This window comes from Anguilla anguilla, chromosome 14 (assembly GCF_013347855.1).
Source record: "Anguilla anguilla isolate fAngAng1 chromosome 14, fAngAng1.pri, whole genome shotgun sequence".
Classification (NCBI taxonomy): domain Eukaryota; kingdom Metazoa; phylum Chordata; class Actinopteri; order Anguilliformes; family Anguillidae; genus Anguilla; species Anguilla anguilla.
The window spans coordinates 35595779-35614036 of NC_049214.1; the positions used below are offsets into that span (position 1 = coordinate 35595779).

Below are 18258 nucleotides of genomic sequence, written 5' to 3' on the forward strand. Positions count from 1 at the left end.
TTTAAAATAAAATAATAACAAATAAAACGAATGCGCCTCTTGTTGTAATATTTTGTTAAGACTACGGGATGGATAGTTGGTTTTCAGGATTCTTGTTTCACGATGACAACTCCTTTCCCCCCCTCTGCTCTCATTGTTTCTGCTTCGGGAAGGTGGGATCAGGATTCTGACGCAGTGTTTTCGAGGCGTCGCTGCAGCCTCACACTCAGAGAGGAGACCTACAACTGCAGTCTGCGAACACAGGCGGAGGCACGCACTGAGGCGGGGTGGTGCGCGGAATGTGTGTTGTTTGACTCGAATCAATCAGATCTAAATCAGATAGTGTTGATGTCGTGGTACCGGAGGACCCGCTGGCGGTGCCAGGCAACCCGCTTTGCTTTCAGACCGGACCGTTTGGACTTATAAAATCGACCCATTAATTGCGGTAAGGTTGGTTTCTGTTGTTCTGCATTCAGCGCCGCGGAATAAGTGCATGCATGAAATGCCTGCGCTGCTTTATATTCGCCTTCCGGACACAATGGAAAATACCTACGATTTTTCGCCAAGATTTGGTTTTGATAGCATTTGTTTTGCCAGTGTTGACTTTGTGACGGCTATGGTGCGGATCGCGCGAATTGGCGAGCCAAGGAAGCAGAGCACCATGCTGCCAGGATAATAGATGCTTTCCCTCAATGAAAAGGAGGAGGTGGGGTCTCTCTGCGAAACCATGGCTGGAAGGGACAGCAATCTGAAAACAGCCAGGTTGTGGAGGGACGCGGCCGTACGCTCCAGGAAGCTGCGCAGTAACCTGCGACAGCTCACCCTGAGCGCCAAAAACTGCCAGAAGATCACTCTACCCGAGAACATCAGAGAGATCGAGGTCCTCAACCTGGGCAACAATTCCCTCCAAGAGCTGCCAGAGGGGCTGGGCGCCGCCCTCACCAACCTGCGCATCCTCGTCCTCCGCCGGAACAAGTTCCCCGCCGTGCCCTCAGCCGTGTTCGAGCTGGGCCAGCTGACTGAGCTCGACCTCAGCCACAACTGCCTGGGCTACTTCTCCGAGGACATAGGCCTCCTGAGGGGGCTGAAGAAGCTGTGTCTCAGCCACAACAAGATCCAGTACCTGCCGTCGCAGATTGGCACGCTGCAGGGCCTGGAGGAGCTGGACATCAGCTTCAACGAGCTGCGGGACTTCCCCAGGTCCTTCTCCCAGCTCAGCAGGCTGCGCACGCTGGACGTGGACCACAACAAGCTGGACTACTTCCCCCTGGAGATGCTGGCGCTTGGCGACCTTGAGGAGCTAGACTGTTCCGGAAACAGATTTGAGGTTCTGCCGAGCGACATCCGGAAGCTGCGGTCCATTAAAATCCTGTGGTTGAGCGGCACGCTGATCTCCTCGCTGCCCGACTCCTTCTGTGACCTCAGCAACCTGGAGAGCCTGATGCTGGATAGTAACAACCTGACAGCCCTGCCACCGTCCTTCGGCAAGATGCAGAGGCTGAAGATGCTCAACCTGTCCTCCAACGCCTTTGCGGAATTCCCCCTCGTCATCTTCCAGATTGCGGGCCTGGAAGAGCTGTATCTGAGCAGGAATAAACTGACGCTGGTCCCGGAGCAGATCGGCCAGCTGTGTAAGCTTGCTAATTTATGGCTGGACAATAACAGAATTACATATCTGCCTGACTCGATTGTAGAATTGGAGAAGCTGGAGGAGCTTGTTTTACAGGGTAACCAAATTGCGATACTTCCTGACAACTTTGGAAAGCTGGCCAGAGTTAACATCTGGAAAGTAAAGGACAACCCCCTCATACAGCCTCCGTATGAGGTTTGCATGAAAGGCATCCCGTACATAGCTGCCTATCAGAAAGAGCTGGCGCATTCGCAGCCGGCTGTGAAGCCCCGGTTAAAACTGGTGCTGATGGGACAGAAGAATGCCGGGAAAACCGGGCTGAGGCGGTGCGTCGTCGGAAAACCGCAGGACACCCAGGTCCCCCTTGGGAATCAGGGGATCGATGTGACTAACTGGGTAGCAGACGCCGACCGGAGTCTGACGTTTACTGTCTACGATCTCTCTGGGAGGCCGAACTTTGACCTAATAAAGCCCTTCTTCCTGTCCCCCGGGGCCCTGTACATCCTGGTGGTGAACTTAAAGACGTACACGCCAAAAACATTTTACGCCCACGTCGGGTATTTCCTCCACCTCCTGGGCGCCAAGGTGCCCCACGCGGTGGTGTGCCTCGTGGGCACGCACGCCGACCTGTGCGAGGAGGCGGAGGTGGAGGAGAAGAGCCTGGACATCCACCGGCAGATCGCTCTGCAGGAGCGGAGGGACAGGGAGGCCCTGCAGGCCGTGGCCGGCCAGGTGGACCAGGCGCTGGAGCAGGGCTACGACGTCCGCGCCGCCAGCCCGCACGTCCTCTTCTACGGCGTCTCCGACAAGAACCTGCGGCGCAGGAAGTCACAGCTGCAGTACCTGCTCAACCACCGGCTGCAGATCCTGTCGCCGGTGCTCTGCGTCAGCTGCGTGGGGGCCTGCCGGAACGTCCGGCGGCTGAGGGAGAAGCTGACGTCGGTGGCCGACCACCGGGAGATATTCCCCAACCTGCACCGCGTGCTGCCCCGGTCCTGGCAGGCGCTGGAGGAGCTGCACTTTAAGCCCCGGGAGCTGTGGCTCTCCTGGTGGGACTCGGCCCGGCTGGGGCTGCAGGCGGGGCTGACGGAGGACCGGCTCCAGAGCGCCCTGTCCTACCTGCACGAGAGCGGCAAGCTGCTCTACTTCGAGGACAGCCCCACCCTCAAGGAGTACGTCTTCCACAACCTGCCGCGCTTCATCGCCATCCTCAACGTCTTCTTCCAGAGGGACTCGGCGGCGCTGCTGGAGAAGCTGCAGGGGGCCGGCGCCGGCGCTGGTGGCGGTGGCGGTGGTGGGGGGGACAAGGCCAGGGCCAGCCAGCTCCAGCACCACGTGGAGGGCTTCCTGCTCCACGGCCTGCTCCCCTCCCACGTCATCCGCCTCCTCCTCAGCCCCCTCATCCAGACTCAGCAGGACCTGCACCTCATCCTGGAGCTGCTGGAGAAGATGGGCGTCTGCTACTGCGTCAACAGGCCGCGGGGGAAGCCCCTCAACGGCGCCACCCTCTGGTACAAGTTCCCCAGCTACGTCAGCAACGAAGAGCCGCACGCCGAGGCCTGGGTGAACGGCGGCTCGGCGCTGACGGGGCAGCTGTTCTCCGTGGAGCAGCTGCAGATCGAGTACTGCTTCCCTTTCCTGTTCCCCCCCGGCCTGTTCGCCCGCTACAGCGTGCAGATCAACAGCCACGTGGTGCAGCGCGCCGACGGGAAGCACCAGATCTTCGCCTACCGGGGCAAGGTGCCGGTGGTGGTCAGCTACCGGCCGTCCCGGAGCAGGCTGCAGGCCGAGACCCTGTCCATCGCTAGCCACGCCTCTTTGCCAAATATCTGGACTGCTTGGCAAGCCATAACGCCTCTGGTGGAGGAGCTGAACGTGCTCCTGCAGGAGTGGCCAGGGCTCCATTATTCTGTACACGTCCTGTGCTCCAAGTGCCTGAAGAGAGGGTCGCCCAACCCCCACACCTTTCCAGGTGAGTCACGTCCTGTTGCTTCTACCTGCCTGACCTTCTGACCCCACCTCAAATCATGTTCAATCCAAAAATACCTTTTCCAGTCATGATCGTTGTGCTTATCTAAATGCCCCTGTTCCTCTGCCTCAGGGTGAGACATTTACGGGAGACAATTTTTATGATATTTTTTTGCATTAGTCTTGGAAAAAAATCCTATCCTTCTATAAAATTGCAATTGTTAGTATATTATGCGTACCTCAGTCTGGGAAGTAAACACTGCAGTTTGTTTTGGATACCCGGGGGGTAATTTGCTGCGCTCTGTGAATAGAGTGCTTGTCTGAGTGATGGACTTGTGCGTGTGCTCATTACGGTTGAGGATCTGTGTGCTACCCTCTGTTGTGTTGGATGTATACATGTCGCAGATACGAGTGGCCCTTGTGTGTGTAGAAGGGTGGCATAACGAGTCCTTGTTATGTTGGAGTGGCTCTGTATGATGGAGACGTGGGGGACAGCCAGTGTTTCGCCTTCCTGTAGAGCACTGCTGGGTCGCACTGCAGACTGCCAGTTCCTGCTCTCTGTAGCTATGCTATGTAAACACACCGGAAGAAGCTGCATCCGATGCCTGCAAGCCGAAGGGCTGCAGCCAAATCTTGTGCTTTTCAGGTTCGGTATGGCATACATATCCGGGCTCACATTTCTTTTGGTGTCCCTTGTTTTGTACACACGCCCTTTTTTTAGTAACCAGAATCGGGGAGCTGTGCTATGTTTGCGTGTGCGCCTTTGTGTGTGGGTTTTATGCTGATACGGTTGTGCTCATACGCAGTGTACAGCTGTGACATGCAATATGGAGCCTGAGATATGCGCTGCTCTGTCTCCTTTGTTAATGGGAATATAGCTCAGTGCGAATAACAAACGGCCTGTTCATAGTTTTCCCATTATAATCTGATTCCCTTCTGAGAGCCCCAGAGACTGCAGTGAGAGTCTGCTGGATGCTAAAACGCTCGGCCACAGCGCTTCTGTGTCTGTGCGAGCAGCACACGATGTCGTGCGCGTGATTTGAGAAATGGTGATTCAGAATAAGGTCAAGGCTGGGGGGGGGGAGGTGGGGGATGGGGATGGGGATCGGGGGGTGGGGGGTGGCAGCAAGACAAAGGCAGGGCGGAGGCGCCGGGGTCCCAGTGGACTGCCAGCCCCACCTAGAGACACGAACTGGGCTCAAAACAGTCTGCCTTCCAGCCGTGAGTGCTGGCTAGTTCCGGGTTGGCAGCAGAGATCATCGCCATGGATACAAAACGCATTTTAAAATCCGAGGCGGGGGATAAGACGTGTACGGCAAGGGTCTACTGCGGGCTGGTGCCTGTCACGCAGCAGGGTTCACTGCCAGCACCACGGTTCCTTACATTTTCTCTTCCTAACAGGGGGTAGCTTTTCCCTGCGTGCATGCTTATGAATGCTCATGAACACTTATCAGCTTACACACTGATTCTGAATTCTGGGAATATGTATGCAACATGACATATACTGTATGTACGTATTTGTGAGATGCTTACCCAAGGAAGCTGCGTTTCTATGTGGGGGCGACATAGCTCAGGAGGTAAGAGCGGTTGTCTGGCAGTCGGAGGGTTGCCAGTTCGATCCCCCGCCCTGGGCATGTCGAAGTGTCCCTGAGCAAGACACCTAACCCCTAATTGCTCTGGTGAATGAGAGGCATAAATTGTAAAGCGCTTTGGATAAATGCGCTATATGAATGCAGTCCATTCTATGAAGTCTGTCCATCTCTGTAAAAAAATGTAATGCTGAATTAGTGATTGAGTGAGTCAGTCCTTTATTGATTCCCAAAGGAGGAAATTGATTTGGCACCAGCAGTGCTACACAATAAAAAAAACAACGAACCGAGTTACCAGATACACAGGCATACAAAAAAAAAAAAAAAAACCCAGCAAAGGATTGGTTTAAACCGGTGATATTGACCCACTGCTTTCAGATTCTCTCCTACATGGATTTCCTGCATTAGCTGGGCTATTGCATTAACTCTAGTGTGAGCTTCAATATGAAGAAAAGAAACTAAACCATTTACATGCACAGCTCATGTTCCTCAGTCCAACATCTTTAGCCTGGATCCCATTAGAGATCATTTAGGTACATGCACCGTAGAAACACAGATCTAGGCTTGAGCCTGCATCTCATTAAATATATTATAGGCCCATGTACCGTAGAAGGACAGGTTAAGGAATGTCTGTCCTGCTCTGTTTAAGGAGTAGGCTAATCCTTGCTGTTGGTTTAGAATGGGTGAGATATCTGCGTACATGCTTAATAATGCCTGTTGGTTCAATGCTGTTTTGATGCTGGTGTTCTTTCTATTTTTACCAGTGGGGGATGACAGTCATGCTTGTAATACCTGCCGGGTATGTGGTTTAAGTGTTATACGCAAATATATCATGCTTTTCCGCAGAGGAACAGGACCCATATTCATAAAACGTCTCTGAGTATGCGTGCTGATCCAGGATCAGTTTTCCCGTCAATATCCCATCCTCATCCATTATGGGTTAAATAGACAAACTGATCCTAGATCAGCACTCTGAGATGGTTATTTAATACACTGGAAGCTATTTTAGCTAAAGAAGGGGTCATATTTTCTGTCAGTCCTCTAAGTAGACTAAATCTAATAGTAATGAAACGTAGGCTAATTTTTTGTGTCACTTCAGAGGTGGACATGAATGTAAAGGGTGTGTGTGGTGTGGGTGTGTGAGCACCGAAATCATTTTTTGGGATTTTTTAGCATTCTCTGAGCTTCTGCTTGAGGTCTGGAAGCAGACAGAGCAGCAGTCAGAGAGGGTGGGAGTCGGGGTGGGGGTGGGGGGTTGGAAGGGGGATTCTTGGCAGAGGTTATTCGGCTGGGTTGTCACCAAATCCATGATGTAGCGGTATTTCCCCTCCACACTCCTCACTCTCCCCCCTCTTCCTCTTTCTCAGTATCCGCCTCCAATCTCACTCCTCTCTTCTCCTCTCTCCGTCCTCTCTCCTGCTGTCATTCCTCTCTCTCCTCCTCTCTCAGTCCTCTCTCCTCCTCTTTCCATCCTAATCTCTATCTTTTCTGCCTCCTCAGTCTTCTCCTCTCTCATTCCTCTCTCACTTCCGCTCTCCATCCTCTCTCTCCTCGTCTCTCAGTCCTCTCCTCCTCTCTGTCTCGTCCTGCTTCGTGGCGGTCTGTGCGGGACAGGGGGCAGGCCTGGGCGCTGCTCCGGAGCAGCCCTACACACTGCTGGGGTTCTGCTGCTTGCGAAAGCAAACTCTCCCCGGGAGGGGGTCGAGAGTCTGGGGAGCTGGGGAAAGTGAGCTGGGGCTGCAGAATGTGGATGCGGCTGCAAGGAGCCGGCCTGTCGAGAGATATCCATATCAAGCTGTGACATACAGTACAGTGAGACAAGCAGAGTCTGTGAGCAGACAGAAAACACTCACGTTACTTTTAGATCATTTTTCAAGAACTGTACGAAAAATACAAAACTTCATTTATTTGCCTTTAATAGCTTGTTCAAGGTTCGTAGATGACAATAATGGACCAGCTTTACTCCAGTGCAACTGACAGACTCTTCAGTCTGCCTTCCTGAAAGGAATGCTGTCCCACTGCCAAACGCATTGCTGGTCATTTGTCCTGCGTGAATGAGCTGCTTTGCTGAGCCAGCTACAGCCGTGTCTCTGGCGCGTCTGTGTGTCAGATGCTGATGCGTGCCGTGTCCTCATCGAGATTCTTTAGCAGCACATGGGCGCCACCGCTCAGACTCACTGCCTTCCTCAGATACTAAAACCCTCAAAGTGTACGCGGGCAGGGCCCTTCGGATACAGCAGTACACAAAACCACTTTGTTCTCCTTCTTTTCAACACGCTCGCAGGTGTTATTGAAAATGTCAGCGGGTATGGTTATTAGTGTCAAGATTGAGGAAACAACTCAATCAAATAAAAACTGTTGGCTGTTATTATATGCACTTTTGTTTATCATCTTGTAATGCATCTTGTAAAATCTACAGCTTTTGCAGCTCTTCAGGAACAAGGTTAAGCACCCTGGTAAACCCTGTGGCTCCCCAGGACCAGGGTTGGGGTCCCCAGCAGCCCCTGTGGCTCTCCAAAGCTAGGTCTGGGGAGGCCTGACATATTGTATTATTATGTCAGTGTATTGACTTTCCTTGACTGAGATGGGTCCTCTACTTGCCCTCTCAGTGACCTGGAAACAGGAGGCTTGCAGGATGTGGATCTGGTTGGTTGGTGTCCTGATGATGGTTGACTGAGCGCTAAGAAAAGACAGAAGGGTGGGGTCAGGTTTAGGTTCACATCTGACTGGTTAGCCTAGCACATAGCGGTCATGCAAGGCTGGCTTCTTTCAGCCAGCTTGGCATGCCTGTCAACAACTGGTGCCCGCAATGGAGTAGGCCTGCAGGGCATTCTGGGAAAGTCAGTTGGGGTTTAAAAGAGAAAGAGAAATAGGAGGCATGTAACTAGCCAACAACCACATATTAGGCTATGTATTGATATAAACACATTTTGGCTACTTAGTATTCAGTAAAAGGTTTTTACAGTCAGTGTTTCCACTTGTTTCTCTACTTTAATTGGAATTAAACTGCATTTGTGATTGGAATAACCTGGGGGACAGCACTATTGTTCCTGCAGGTGTTCAGTTGGCGTGTCACTGATTATAAAATGTTTCTGGGCATCTTGGTTCTGCCTATTTTCCCCCAGGTGCAAGGAAAGACGGGCTGTATGTAAATTACCCACGCGCTTCACCTTGGTTTGACAAGCGGGTCTGAATCATGCTGTCAAATTTGTGACGAGAAATTATTCTCACACAGGAAAATATATCAGGCTTGCTTAAATACTTGTTGGTTGAGAGATTATCCTATAAGAGAGACAGTATGACACATGCCTTTCACGTAGCTCCAGCAAAAGCAGCCTCATAGCCGTTAAAATATTCTGTTTCAATTGGACATTCTGTTTCCAGCTGATTCAGAATACAAGTGAAAGTAACTACACCATGCTATAACCGTTTAGTTGAATTGTATTTCAGAGCTGTTTCTATATAGATTTTCGATGCAAAAACCACTTCAGGGTGGTTAACCTCTTGGTGCGCCGCACCACCCTAACCTGAGTTATTTTCATACAACTGCACTGTCTGTCCTGGTGTATTCCTTGTTTAATGCTTTTCTGTGGCCCTGCATTTATAATGAGGAACACACTGCATATCTGCGCAGCATATCAGGGCAATACCCCTTAAGCATCTCTTCCTGCGGGATCAATACAGACACTGTCCACTTAAGGGTATTTTCCTTCATCTTGTGACTAGCGTGCACCAATCAGCAGTTGTTCACTGTTACTGGTTATACTTGTTACTTTTACGTGACACTTTTCCGCAAAACAAACAAGCGAGAGGGGTTAATGTAGCGGGGGAACATGAATTTCTTGTTCTAGTTTAACCTTAAATGGCAGCGTCAGAACTGAAAAACAGCATGGTACAAGATGGAGGATGATCTGCTTACGACTTAGACTCCGATTCTGCTTATGTAAATACGGCATACTTTGGGCCGTGCATCACTCTCAGTTTGGCCAGATAACAGCGAGAGACTGACCCAGGACACAAGCCAGCCTTTCTGCCTGGGTAATGAGGCAGGACCTGATGAGCCATCATATGCCAAGGGATTGGCGCAAGCTGAAAGAAAACAGCTTTCTTTAGCTACCGGACCAAAGAAAATGACCCCGCTTTTAGCTTCATTCGATTTCGGTTGGGGGCAAGGACTTTGTTTTGGCTGTTATGTTTTTGTGATGCACTTCTTGGGTGAAGGGTGGAGCTTGAAGTTGATTGATATGACTTGGAATTAATTGTGTGGATCCATCCCCAAAGCTTTCACTGCAGTCACTATGACTGAACAAAGTCTGCTCATCTGAGTCTTTCGGAGAGAAAGATCTCTTTTTATTCTCTTCTATGAATTATGGGCTTTCAAATCCCAAAAATATTTTAAAGAAACTGGATATGGTTACTATAAACCATCCAAGAAGAGGGCAGCAACCTGTATTAACAATGAAAACACATACATATGAAATATGTATCTGCATGTATGTTTTTCATTATTAATACAAGTTGCTGTCCTGTTCTTGTATGGTTTATAGTTCTGGGCCTCTTTCAAAGCAACCTACTCCTCCACCACGCTGACTATAGTTTATAGATTCATTTATCTGGGAGGTGTTTTGTAAGAGGATACATTTTATTGTATTTTTGCTTGTGCCCTGTGATATACTTTGATTTCATGATGCAGAATGTGGTGGTGGGGGGTTGTATAGGGGGTGCTGCGTTTGAGGTGGTGAGCACAGGAAGGCGGGGTGTAGGGCGATGGTGCATGAGGGGGTGGGGGTGGGGGCAGGAGGGGGGAGTTGCGGTAGGTTAGGTGGCTGTGGGAATGTGAAGAATGGAACCCAACTCTCAGCAATGCTCCAGGGTGTCCCCTCACCAGCTGCAGCCCTCTTATTTTAGCCCCGTCGAATCCAATCCGCTGTGGATACCTAGGGAACAGGCTGCCTTTGAACTCAATGACACGCTGTTACTAACAAGTGATACCAGATGGAGGACTAAAAAAAGGGTGCTCCACTAACCCCTAAACAGAGATGTGCAGTATTTCACGTTCATGTATGTGAGATATGTATTTGCATGTACGTATTTCATATGTAAAACGGTTTGCTTGTCTCTTTTTTTTATATAAACGCTGTGCCACCTGCAAAACTGCCTAAATGTCCACAATTCTGATAGATGCATTTGTGTAGGAGGCGTATAGTGTATTTTTGCAGGTCTCTAAATAAATGGGTGCATCTGTATGCATGAAAAGTCTGAATCTGTATGCATTCATTCATGCATTTTCTTATCTGATGTATCAAGAAAATCTAAAATCTATTGCAGCTGACGTGGTGAAGCATGCAAATGTGTTTTTCAAATAAAGTTAGCAGCATAAATTGAAAACAATGAATGAAATGAATCTTTTCCTGGATGACAGTAGTTTGTGTATGTTAAAAACAAACAAACATTGAAATAGTATTGAAAATATATCCATTTAGTTTCCTGTTTAAGTGTTGAGTCTGCAGTCTTCCTCTCTAAATTAAACCTGTGTCCTGGCTGCAGGGGAATTCCGTTCTTTGAATCCAAGTCAGATTTTGCACCGCGTCTGAGATCGCCAATTTTGCCATCTCGATGAAATCTAATGAGGGGCTTTTGCAGGTCTCTGGCGTTCAGTTTTGAAGGCGATACGTCTGTTTGGCAGCTCTCGTTTCCTGACTTGAAAGCGAGCTCGCAGGCTCCTCCCCCTCCCTCGCGTGCCAAATGCAGGTTAAAGAGAAGCAGGCTGTGATTGTAAGGTTGGCCGATGTGCCTAGCACCGAGCCTCACTGTCAGGTGGGAGAGTTTATCAGCTTCACCTGTGCCGTTGCCACGGAAACACAGGCTGCTCATTGTTTGCTTTTTGAAAATGAGGCTGCCATTTTGCCTTTATGCTAAACGTTTGGGAAACGTCTCTTTTAGACTTTACATGCACAGTTCTTAATCATTGTCATATCTGAAGCACGTTTCTGTTCACCCACACACACGCGCACACATACTATTTTAAAACCTTGAACTATACTATACTCACAAACACAGTAATATATTCAGTGTTAATTCAAATTAAACAAGTTTATAGGTAAAAATGCAGCACTAAGTAGTACTATCCGACATTGCTATAGCTAACCAGATTTTTTTGTCCTCTGTTGGACATATTTTTTAGAGAGATTCACAATACACTGAATAATAAGGACAGGGATGGGCAACCCTGGTCCTGGAGTCTCAGGGAAATTTCAGTTTGGTGGAGGATTAAAAGTGAAGAATAATCTTTATTTGAAATGCTGAGTGCCTGAAGCACGTACACTTGAGTTAATTAAACCCGATTCATTAAAATCAATCCAATTATGTCGTTATAGGCTTGAATCGACCAAAAGCTAGGACTAACTCCATAAAAAATAATAAGCTTGGTTCTCTGCATATTTTTATTAGAATTTCAACATGGTCTGTGATGTCTAATTTAAATATAAAGAAGGTTGATGTGAGCATACAACTATTTTACTTTGTAAGACTAATGCTTATAGAACCTCTGCATGGCTTATAGTTTTCTCTCTAATCAAATTCAGAGTTCACTAGTGTTCCTCCGCTGAATTCCTGGCTGCAGGTGAGCTGCACTGCTGTTGGTTCCATATTTGGGCATGATATCTTCAGCGGCTCTCATCGATAATTTAGAGCTTTCTCTCGTAGACTAAACCAGCGTTTCCCAACCGGTGTGCCGCGCGTCACTCCCGTGTGCCGTCAGGCGAGGTCAGGTGTGCCGTGTGAAAAATCCTCTAAAAAATGTTTTAATGTTCAAATGAATTCAAAAACCTTAAATGAACAAATCCCATTCACAGAAAGCCAAAATAAATGTCATTATAATGTACATTGCTTAATTAAAACCCCAAAAGAACGTTTAGGCCTACGTGCGTGCGTGTGTGGAGGGGGGCTGCAGGGTGTTTATTTTTTATGCTTTTCAAGGTGGTGTGCCGTGAGATTCTGTAAATTTGGAAAGTGTGCTGCGGAAGGAGAAAGGTTGGGAAACGCTGGACTAAACTCAGTAGGGTTCATGGATCTGGAGGCACGGTCCTCCAAGGCTTTCCTTCCCTGTTCTGTCTCACAGTCTGCCCCAGCCATGCCTGCCTTGCTGATGTTTCTGCGCCTGCTCTGTCTGTCTCTGTACGGGGGACACAGATGCGTTCAAACGGACAAATGGATTCAGAGATGAGGGCTAAAATTTGAACACCTGCTACAGAATGGGATGTCTGCTCAGATGAGCTCAGCTCAGGGCTTATTGTATGTCTTGTCCTGTGGAAGGCAGGTGGCCATTTGATTCCATCCCTGCAACAGCAGTCCATCACAGAGATGGAGTGAATTGTGAAGTGAAGTGCAGAGGAATGAATTCCACATTCAGTTTGTGACCCTCTATTGATGTGTTGGTGGTGTGCTCATGCTATGGTGAACTGACCTCTCACCATGGGTGTGTCTAAGTTTATTTAAGCAAATTGTGTCTTTGTATTTGTTAACCATGTCGAGGAAGACATTTGTGTATTGAAAACGCACATTAAACCTGAATGGCACTTTATATTGGTGTGTTGTCGCATTCTTCTATTTAGTTTGCTATTTAGCGGGGATTCAGAACCCTCTGAATAAGAGTTTATGGGAGTGAAGTGTGTTGTTTGCATATCTCAAGCTTTAGCCATGCCAGGAAGAATTAATCACTGTTTGCTAATGCTGGACTGTTTTAAGATAAGGAAGCACATGCACATTTGTGCGACAACGAGGACGCTGTCATAGAAACCGATATGTTATTGGAGAGATATTCATAGCCATGTAGGAGCCAGAGGCAGTGTATTCTATACATGAACCCTCATCAAATGAAGTTCAGGATCAATGTATACATATCTGGTGTACACCCAGTTACTGAAGGGCTATTTATATTTTTGGTGACGTATTAAAACCAGATAGTATTTTTGTTTATTGACTGCTCAACCATTCTGCTTTATTTTGCAATGTATCAGTTACAGACAGAAAAAGCCCCTGCTCCAACATATAGCAGTGACTGGTTGTTATGGAATTAGGGTAACCTAAAGTTTGCCTCAGATACCCTCATACCCTTGTCCATTAATATCGATTCTCATCCAGAGGGATCTTTGTATCGCTGTCCGATTGAACGGAAATCCATGCCGATGTGAGGTCATGGAAAGGCGGAGGAAGGAATGTGGAGTTTATAAACCCTGTGTGTTTTATTAGGAAAGGCGGTACGGATGAAACGCCTCTGGCTGACCCACGCACGATGGCTGCCAATACTGCTACTAGAGCAGCCACGTCTTGCCTGTTGAGTGGGAGACGGCGACGAAACGGAGTCCGGTTGCCCTGGTACCCCGCCCCCCCCCCCCCCCCCCCTCCCCCCGACCTCTCCTTATGTGACCTGTCCCTGAACACCCAGCCAACCCAGCTAACTTCATGCAATCATTTATTTTGGTTGGTTACTGGTATCTAAAGGGTTGAAGTATTTCCAATAAGTATTTGGCCTAGGATTAATTATTAGTATTAAAAGGCATTCAGAAAACTGTGCACAGCTTGTGCATGAGATAACGGCATCCATGTTTGTTTTGTTGACAGGTTACAGTTTGTTTAAAGAGCCTGTGGATAGAGGAGTAGGTTGTGTGTCAGCAGCTTTTATGTCAAATACAGAACTCGGTGCTTTGAACTTCAGCACCTTTTAAACACATTTGTGTTCTCTCAGCATGAAGACAATTCCTGCTGAAGGTTGTTGATTGTATTTTTTGACACCTGAGCACACCTAGAGGCTAAGGTAACCACATTGATGCAATCATATAAATGCATTAATAAACAGCACTGTGACAGCATAGTCTCTGAGCCCAGATGGTCCGATATTGATATATTAAAATAAATTAAATTAAATACCACCTCAGATATTGGTCGGAATTCTGAGCTCTTTAGCCTTTTTTGCTCTCTTCTGGCCATAAGGCAGCTGCAAAGCTGTGGTGTAGCCCTGTCCTCAATGATTACAGAAGTAAGTGAACTCAATCGGTTAAATAAGCTTACGGTTGTGCCGTGGTTTATAGCAGTCTGAGGTTGGATGCCAGGTTGGATGCCAAAACAAAGTGTTTTTGTAGGTAAAGTGAACTATCCAGCTCTCTTCTGGTGGTGGTGGTCTGGCTGGCTGAGTGTGTTGAGGCTGGGTTCGTGTTAATGGCGTGCTAATGGTTTTTCCCTCAAGCTCCTCAAACAGTGGGGTCAGAGGCTGGCAGGCAGGTGCGCGCGTCGCCGTGTGTGGGGGGGACGTTCTTTACTCAGTCGCGGCCGCGCGGGATGGGGGACGTTTGCCGTAGCGGCGTGACCCGCAGGTTAATCCGTTTCATCAAGTGATTCCGTTTACTCTGTCCTGTGAAGCGGCGGCCCCGCCTTCTTCCCCTGGTTGCGGTTAATCATTCTCTGTAAAGAAGCCGTCCGGGGCCCTGTGTGGGGGAAACCCTGGAAACGCAAAATGATGGAATGCCTCAGACAGAGAGCAGAGAGCAGCACTTCCTGGATTCCTCTTGTCTAGGACCTGGGTTCCCAAACCTTTCATCTCAGAGCCCCCAAAACTGACAACACTCTGGTAATATAAATGGTTATTTTACAACAATTACCAGAAAATTATGGACATAAGCCTGTGAAACAAGTGTGTTAACAGAATATCAAAATTATTTAAGTATAATAAAAATAAAAATGTGATTCTTTCTCATTTTGCAGGGGGTCTCCAGGAGCCCATTCCCCACAAAGGTACCCCAGGCCTACAGTCCAAAGGAGCCTCCAAGCAGTTTTTAGCATGGGGAGAAATGTTGTGCGTAAAATATCATCCAATATGCCTGAAGGTGGTCGGTGTTCTATGAATCCAAAAAGGTCTTAGGGCAGAAGTATGAATTTAATTCTTAGGTAGGTTGTGTGGCCTGAATTATACAGTTAAGATACATAGCCATGAAAAAAGTGTATGCGCTCCAGTGGAGTATATGTAACATTATTATACATTTTCACGGGGTTGTATGTGTTTATAGTTAGTACATTTCTGAGTGGAGTTCATCAGGAGTGATGGCATACCTATTTGCCCAGGAGGCACCATCAGCTCTCTGTGCATTTTTTAAGATTTTCTCAGTGGAGAGTTTACAGGATGATGTCATCATAATTTAGGTTCTTGAGAGTACAGTCTGTAAATGGTGCCTTTCAGTTATGAATGGATGTGGACTCAATTTACAGTTTGGTCGTCATCAGTTTCACCCAACTGGTTCTACACCTTAGAGAGCCGAGCGTGTCTGTTAATGCCAGATAGACTTGAATTGCAGTCAAACTTGGAGTTTCGCATTAAAAAAACTTTTGGTCTAAGGGCTGTTTATGCCTCAGAATAAAGCACATTGTAAAAAGTGTGGTAACCAATCTGCAGCACAGGAAACATTGCAGTACTGTACTTGGATAATAGGAGTAGCTGGTGACAATAAAGTTTAATTCTGCTTAGCCCACAGTAAGGAGCAAGCCCCCTGTGATTTTGAATTGAATCCACCATTTGCCTTTGGTTTGTTTCTGAAGACTTTACGCATTACACCGTAGACTTGCCATTTATTGATTAATCACAAACATTGGATTAAATCATTATTACTCATTGAAAAAAGACAAAAAAAAATGTTAAAGTGAATGAAGAGTTAAAGACCAGTGAGTTCTTGAGCAGATTCATGCTGTGTGTATGTGAGGGTGACGGTTTGGGGAAAGAAGAGAGTTCTGCTGCAGGGGGAGGTATCCCCAATCTGAATCCGGTCATCATTCCCTGTCGGGCTAGTGTGGGAAGAGTAGCGTCCTGTACACTTTCACTCTCCCATTCAAGAGCGCCGGCCTGTGTGATTGGCTCTGGCAAGGCCGGGCGCTCCGTAATCCCGTTAGCTGATCCCTGGGGATTTGGGCATCTGCGTGCAGGGTCTCCCAGGTGACCAGGCAATTAAGACCAGGCCGAGGCCCTGGGCAGCGTTTACATGGTTCTTTGCAAGTGTTCCCAATTACAGCAGAACCAGATATTAACCGTGTTGTGGACTGTCTGCTCAGACCCAGTTGGAGACTGGCGGGCCTAACGTGGTCTGAATCAGAGAGAGAAATCGAGGACGGTCATGACATCCCCTTACTGGTAGAAAAACAAAGAGGTGCTTCACATTTGTTACGACCAGAAGAACAATGCTGGTGGGTATTTTAGATATTTCCAGGCTCCCTGTGGGACTTAGGGTAAGGAAATAGCAGGCAGTAGTATCCACCACCCACCAACAGCTGTCTCAGCCAGAGACAGAGGGCTGTGTATATGTCATAACGACACACACATCAAGAACTTTTGCACTCATTGGTAGCTGGAGAGCACGTTCAGCAATGAAGCCAGATATTAGTGGCACCAGAGGTATTTTGGCTCTGAAATCAATAGGCTATTTCCTGATTAATAGAGAAAAATTATTTCCCTTAACCAAGTTTCCCAAACTCGTTGAACAACTGTGACATAAATATTAGTCATATTCTGTGTCTGTGGGATCTAGAACCGCTTTTTGCTGGAATTTCTGGTGTTTGATTTACTGTAACAGCGCGGCGGTGGAAATTCCAAATAACCACCCACTCTCGACCAAAATGTGGGCCCTGCCCTCTCTGTAGACAGCTCAAAGTTGCCTGGAAGCTAAAAACCAGGAAAACTGCTACAGTAAATAACAATATAACACAAACTTGGAATTGCAAGGACCACAAGCACATGATAGTTGTTCTGCAAGAGGAAGTGCAATGGCTGCACAAAAATCCATCCGTCATTCTGGCTGGCCACTGTGCTGCTATTGTTGCATTGTAAGGTTGAGCATTCCTGCAATATGACTGAGAATGTAGGTCATAAGGGGAGGTTGTGTGTGTGTGTGTGTGTGTGTGTGTGTGTGTGTGTGTGAGGGAGAGGAAGGTGAGCAATTCCATTCCTGGAGAGCATGTGTGCATGAACGGATTTACCTATTAACATGGCTTAGTTAGCCATTTAGCTGTGCATACCTAGTCTGTCCATAGACCACAGTAAAATGTTTCATTGAGATTGACAGGAACAGTCTTCAGCTGTCTGTCATTAGCTTATCATGGAATTCAGCTGAAAAGGTGGGCACCCCAGTGGCACAGCTCATAAATGCACCCAGTTTTGGTGCAGAGCTGATTATTCCAGTGTAGTATATACAGTATGGAGCTAATATGTCTTAGTTAAAAGCTACCAGTACTTCAATGTATGACACAACCTCCAGGTGTAAAATTACAGTATGTCTCTGTCCCATGTTACAGCTTCCAGGTGTGTTAAATTATGATTTTGCCATATACTCTGTTCTGATTCATCAAGGTGTCCAGCATGTACACTAGCTAGCCTGAGACCAAATGATGCAACTGGTTTAAACAATGGTGTAAAACTACCGAAAGGTTTAAAATTGGACGTTACTCTGAATAATTTTCCTTTTCTATTGAGTGACAAGTTATCAACCGGAGACGAGCTAAGGTATAAATTATGAACTTTGACCTCACCCCTTGTTCTTGAGTTGCATAGTTTCGGTTCTTCTGTAATTTTGTGTCAATTTGGGTGGCAAATGACCATTAGTTGTGCATAACTAATAATCATAATTTTTAAATCATAATCATAATCGTAATTGTCTTTTCATGCTGATGATATTGAATAAATAAAGTTAAAAATGGTTCTTCACTGTGCTTTATGGGGTTATACAGCCATTGACATCCATTAAAGCACCCATAGACATAAGTGTGTATAACATGGACATATTTTTAGGCAGCCTCTGTGAATGCCTGTCTAAAGATTTAGACCATATGATGCCACGTATTGTCATCTTTCTGTCCGTTCTACAAATATGCATACAGAGGTGAATCAGGCCTCAGTTCAGAATGACACCATACGTTTACTGAGATTTATTATTAAGGAAATACAAGCTGTCACACACTTGCCATCTCTGTGGAGGATTGCTGCTGTTTTTACCTCTGGGCCCGGTAGCGGGGTTTTGGAGCTGAGAATTGGGAGTGGCAGTTTGCATGTGCGGACCT

The 18258-nt window shown here is 47.4% G+C and overlaps 1 protein-coding gene across 1 annotated transcript in view; it reads left to right on the forward strand.

The window, feature by feature from the left end:
- The first annotated feature begins 142 nt into the window (after positions 1 to 142).
- Positions 143 to 18258, forward strand: part of mfhas1 (malignant fibrous histiocytoma amplified sequence 1) — a 39633-nt gene continuing 21517 nt past the window's right edge. Inside the window, exon 1 of the mRNA XM_035392150.1 lies at positions 143 to 3581. Coding sequence (XP_035248041.1) covers positions 659 to 3581 — 2923 coding nt within the window. The 5' untranslated portion in view covers positions 143 to 658. The remainder of the gene's footprint in view (positions 3582 to 18258) is intronic.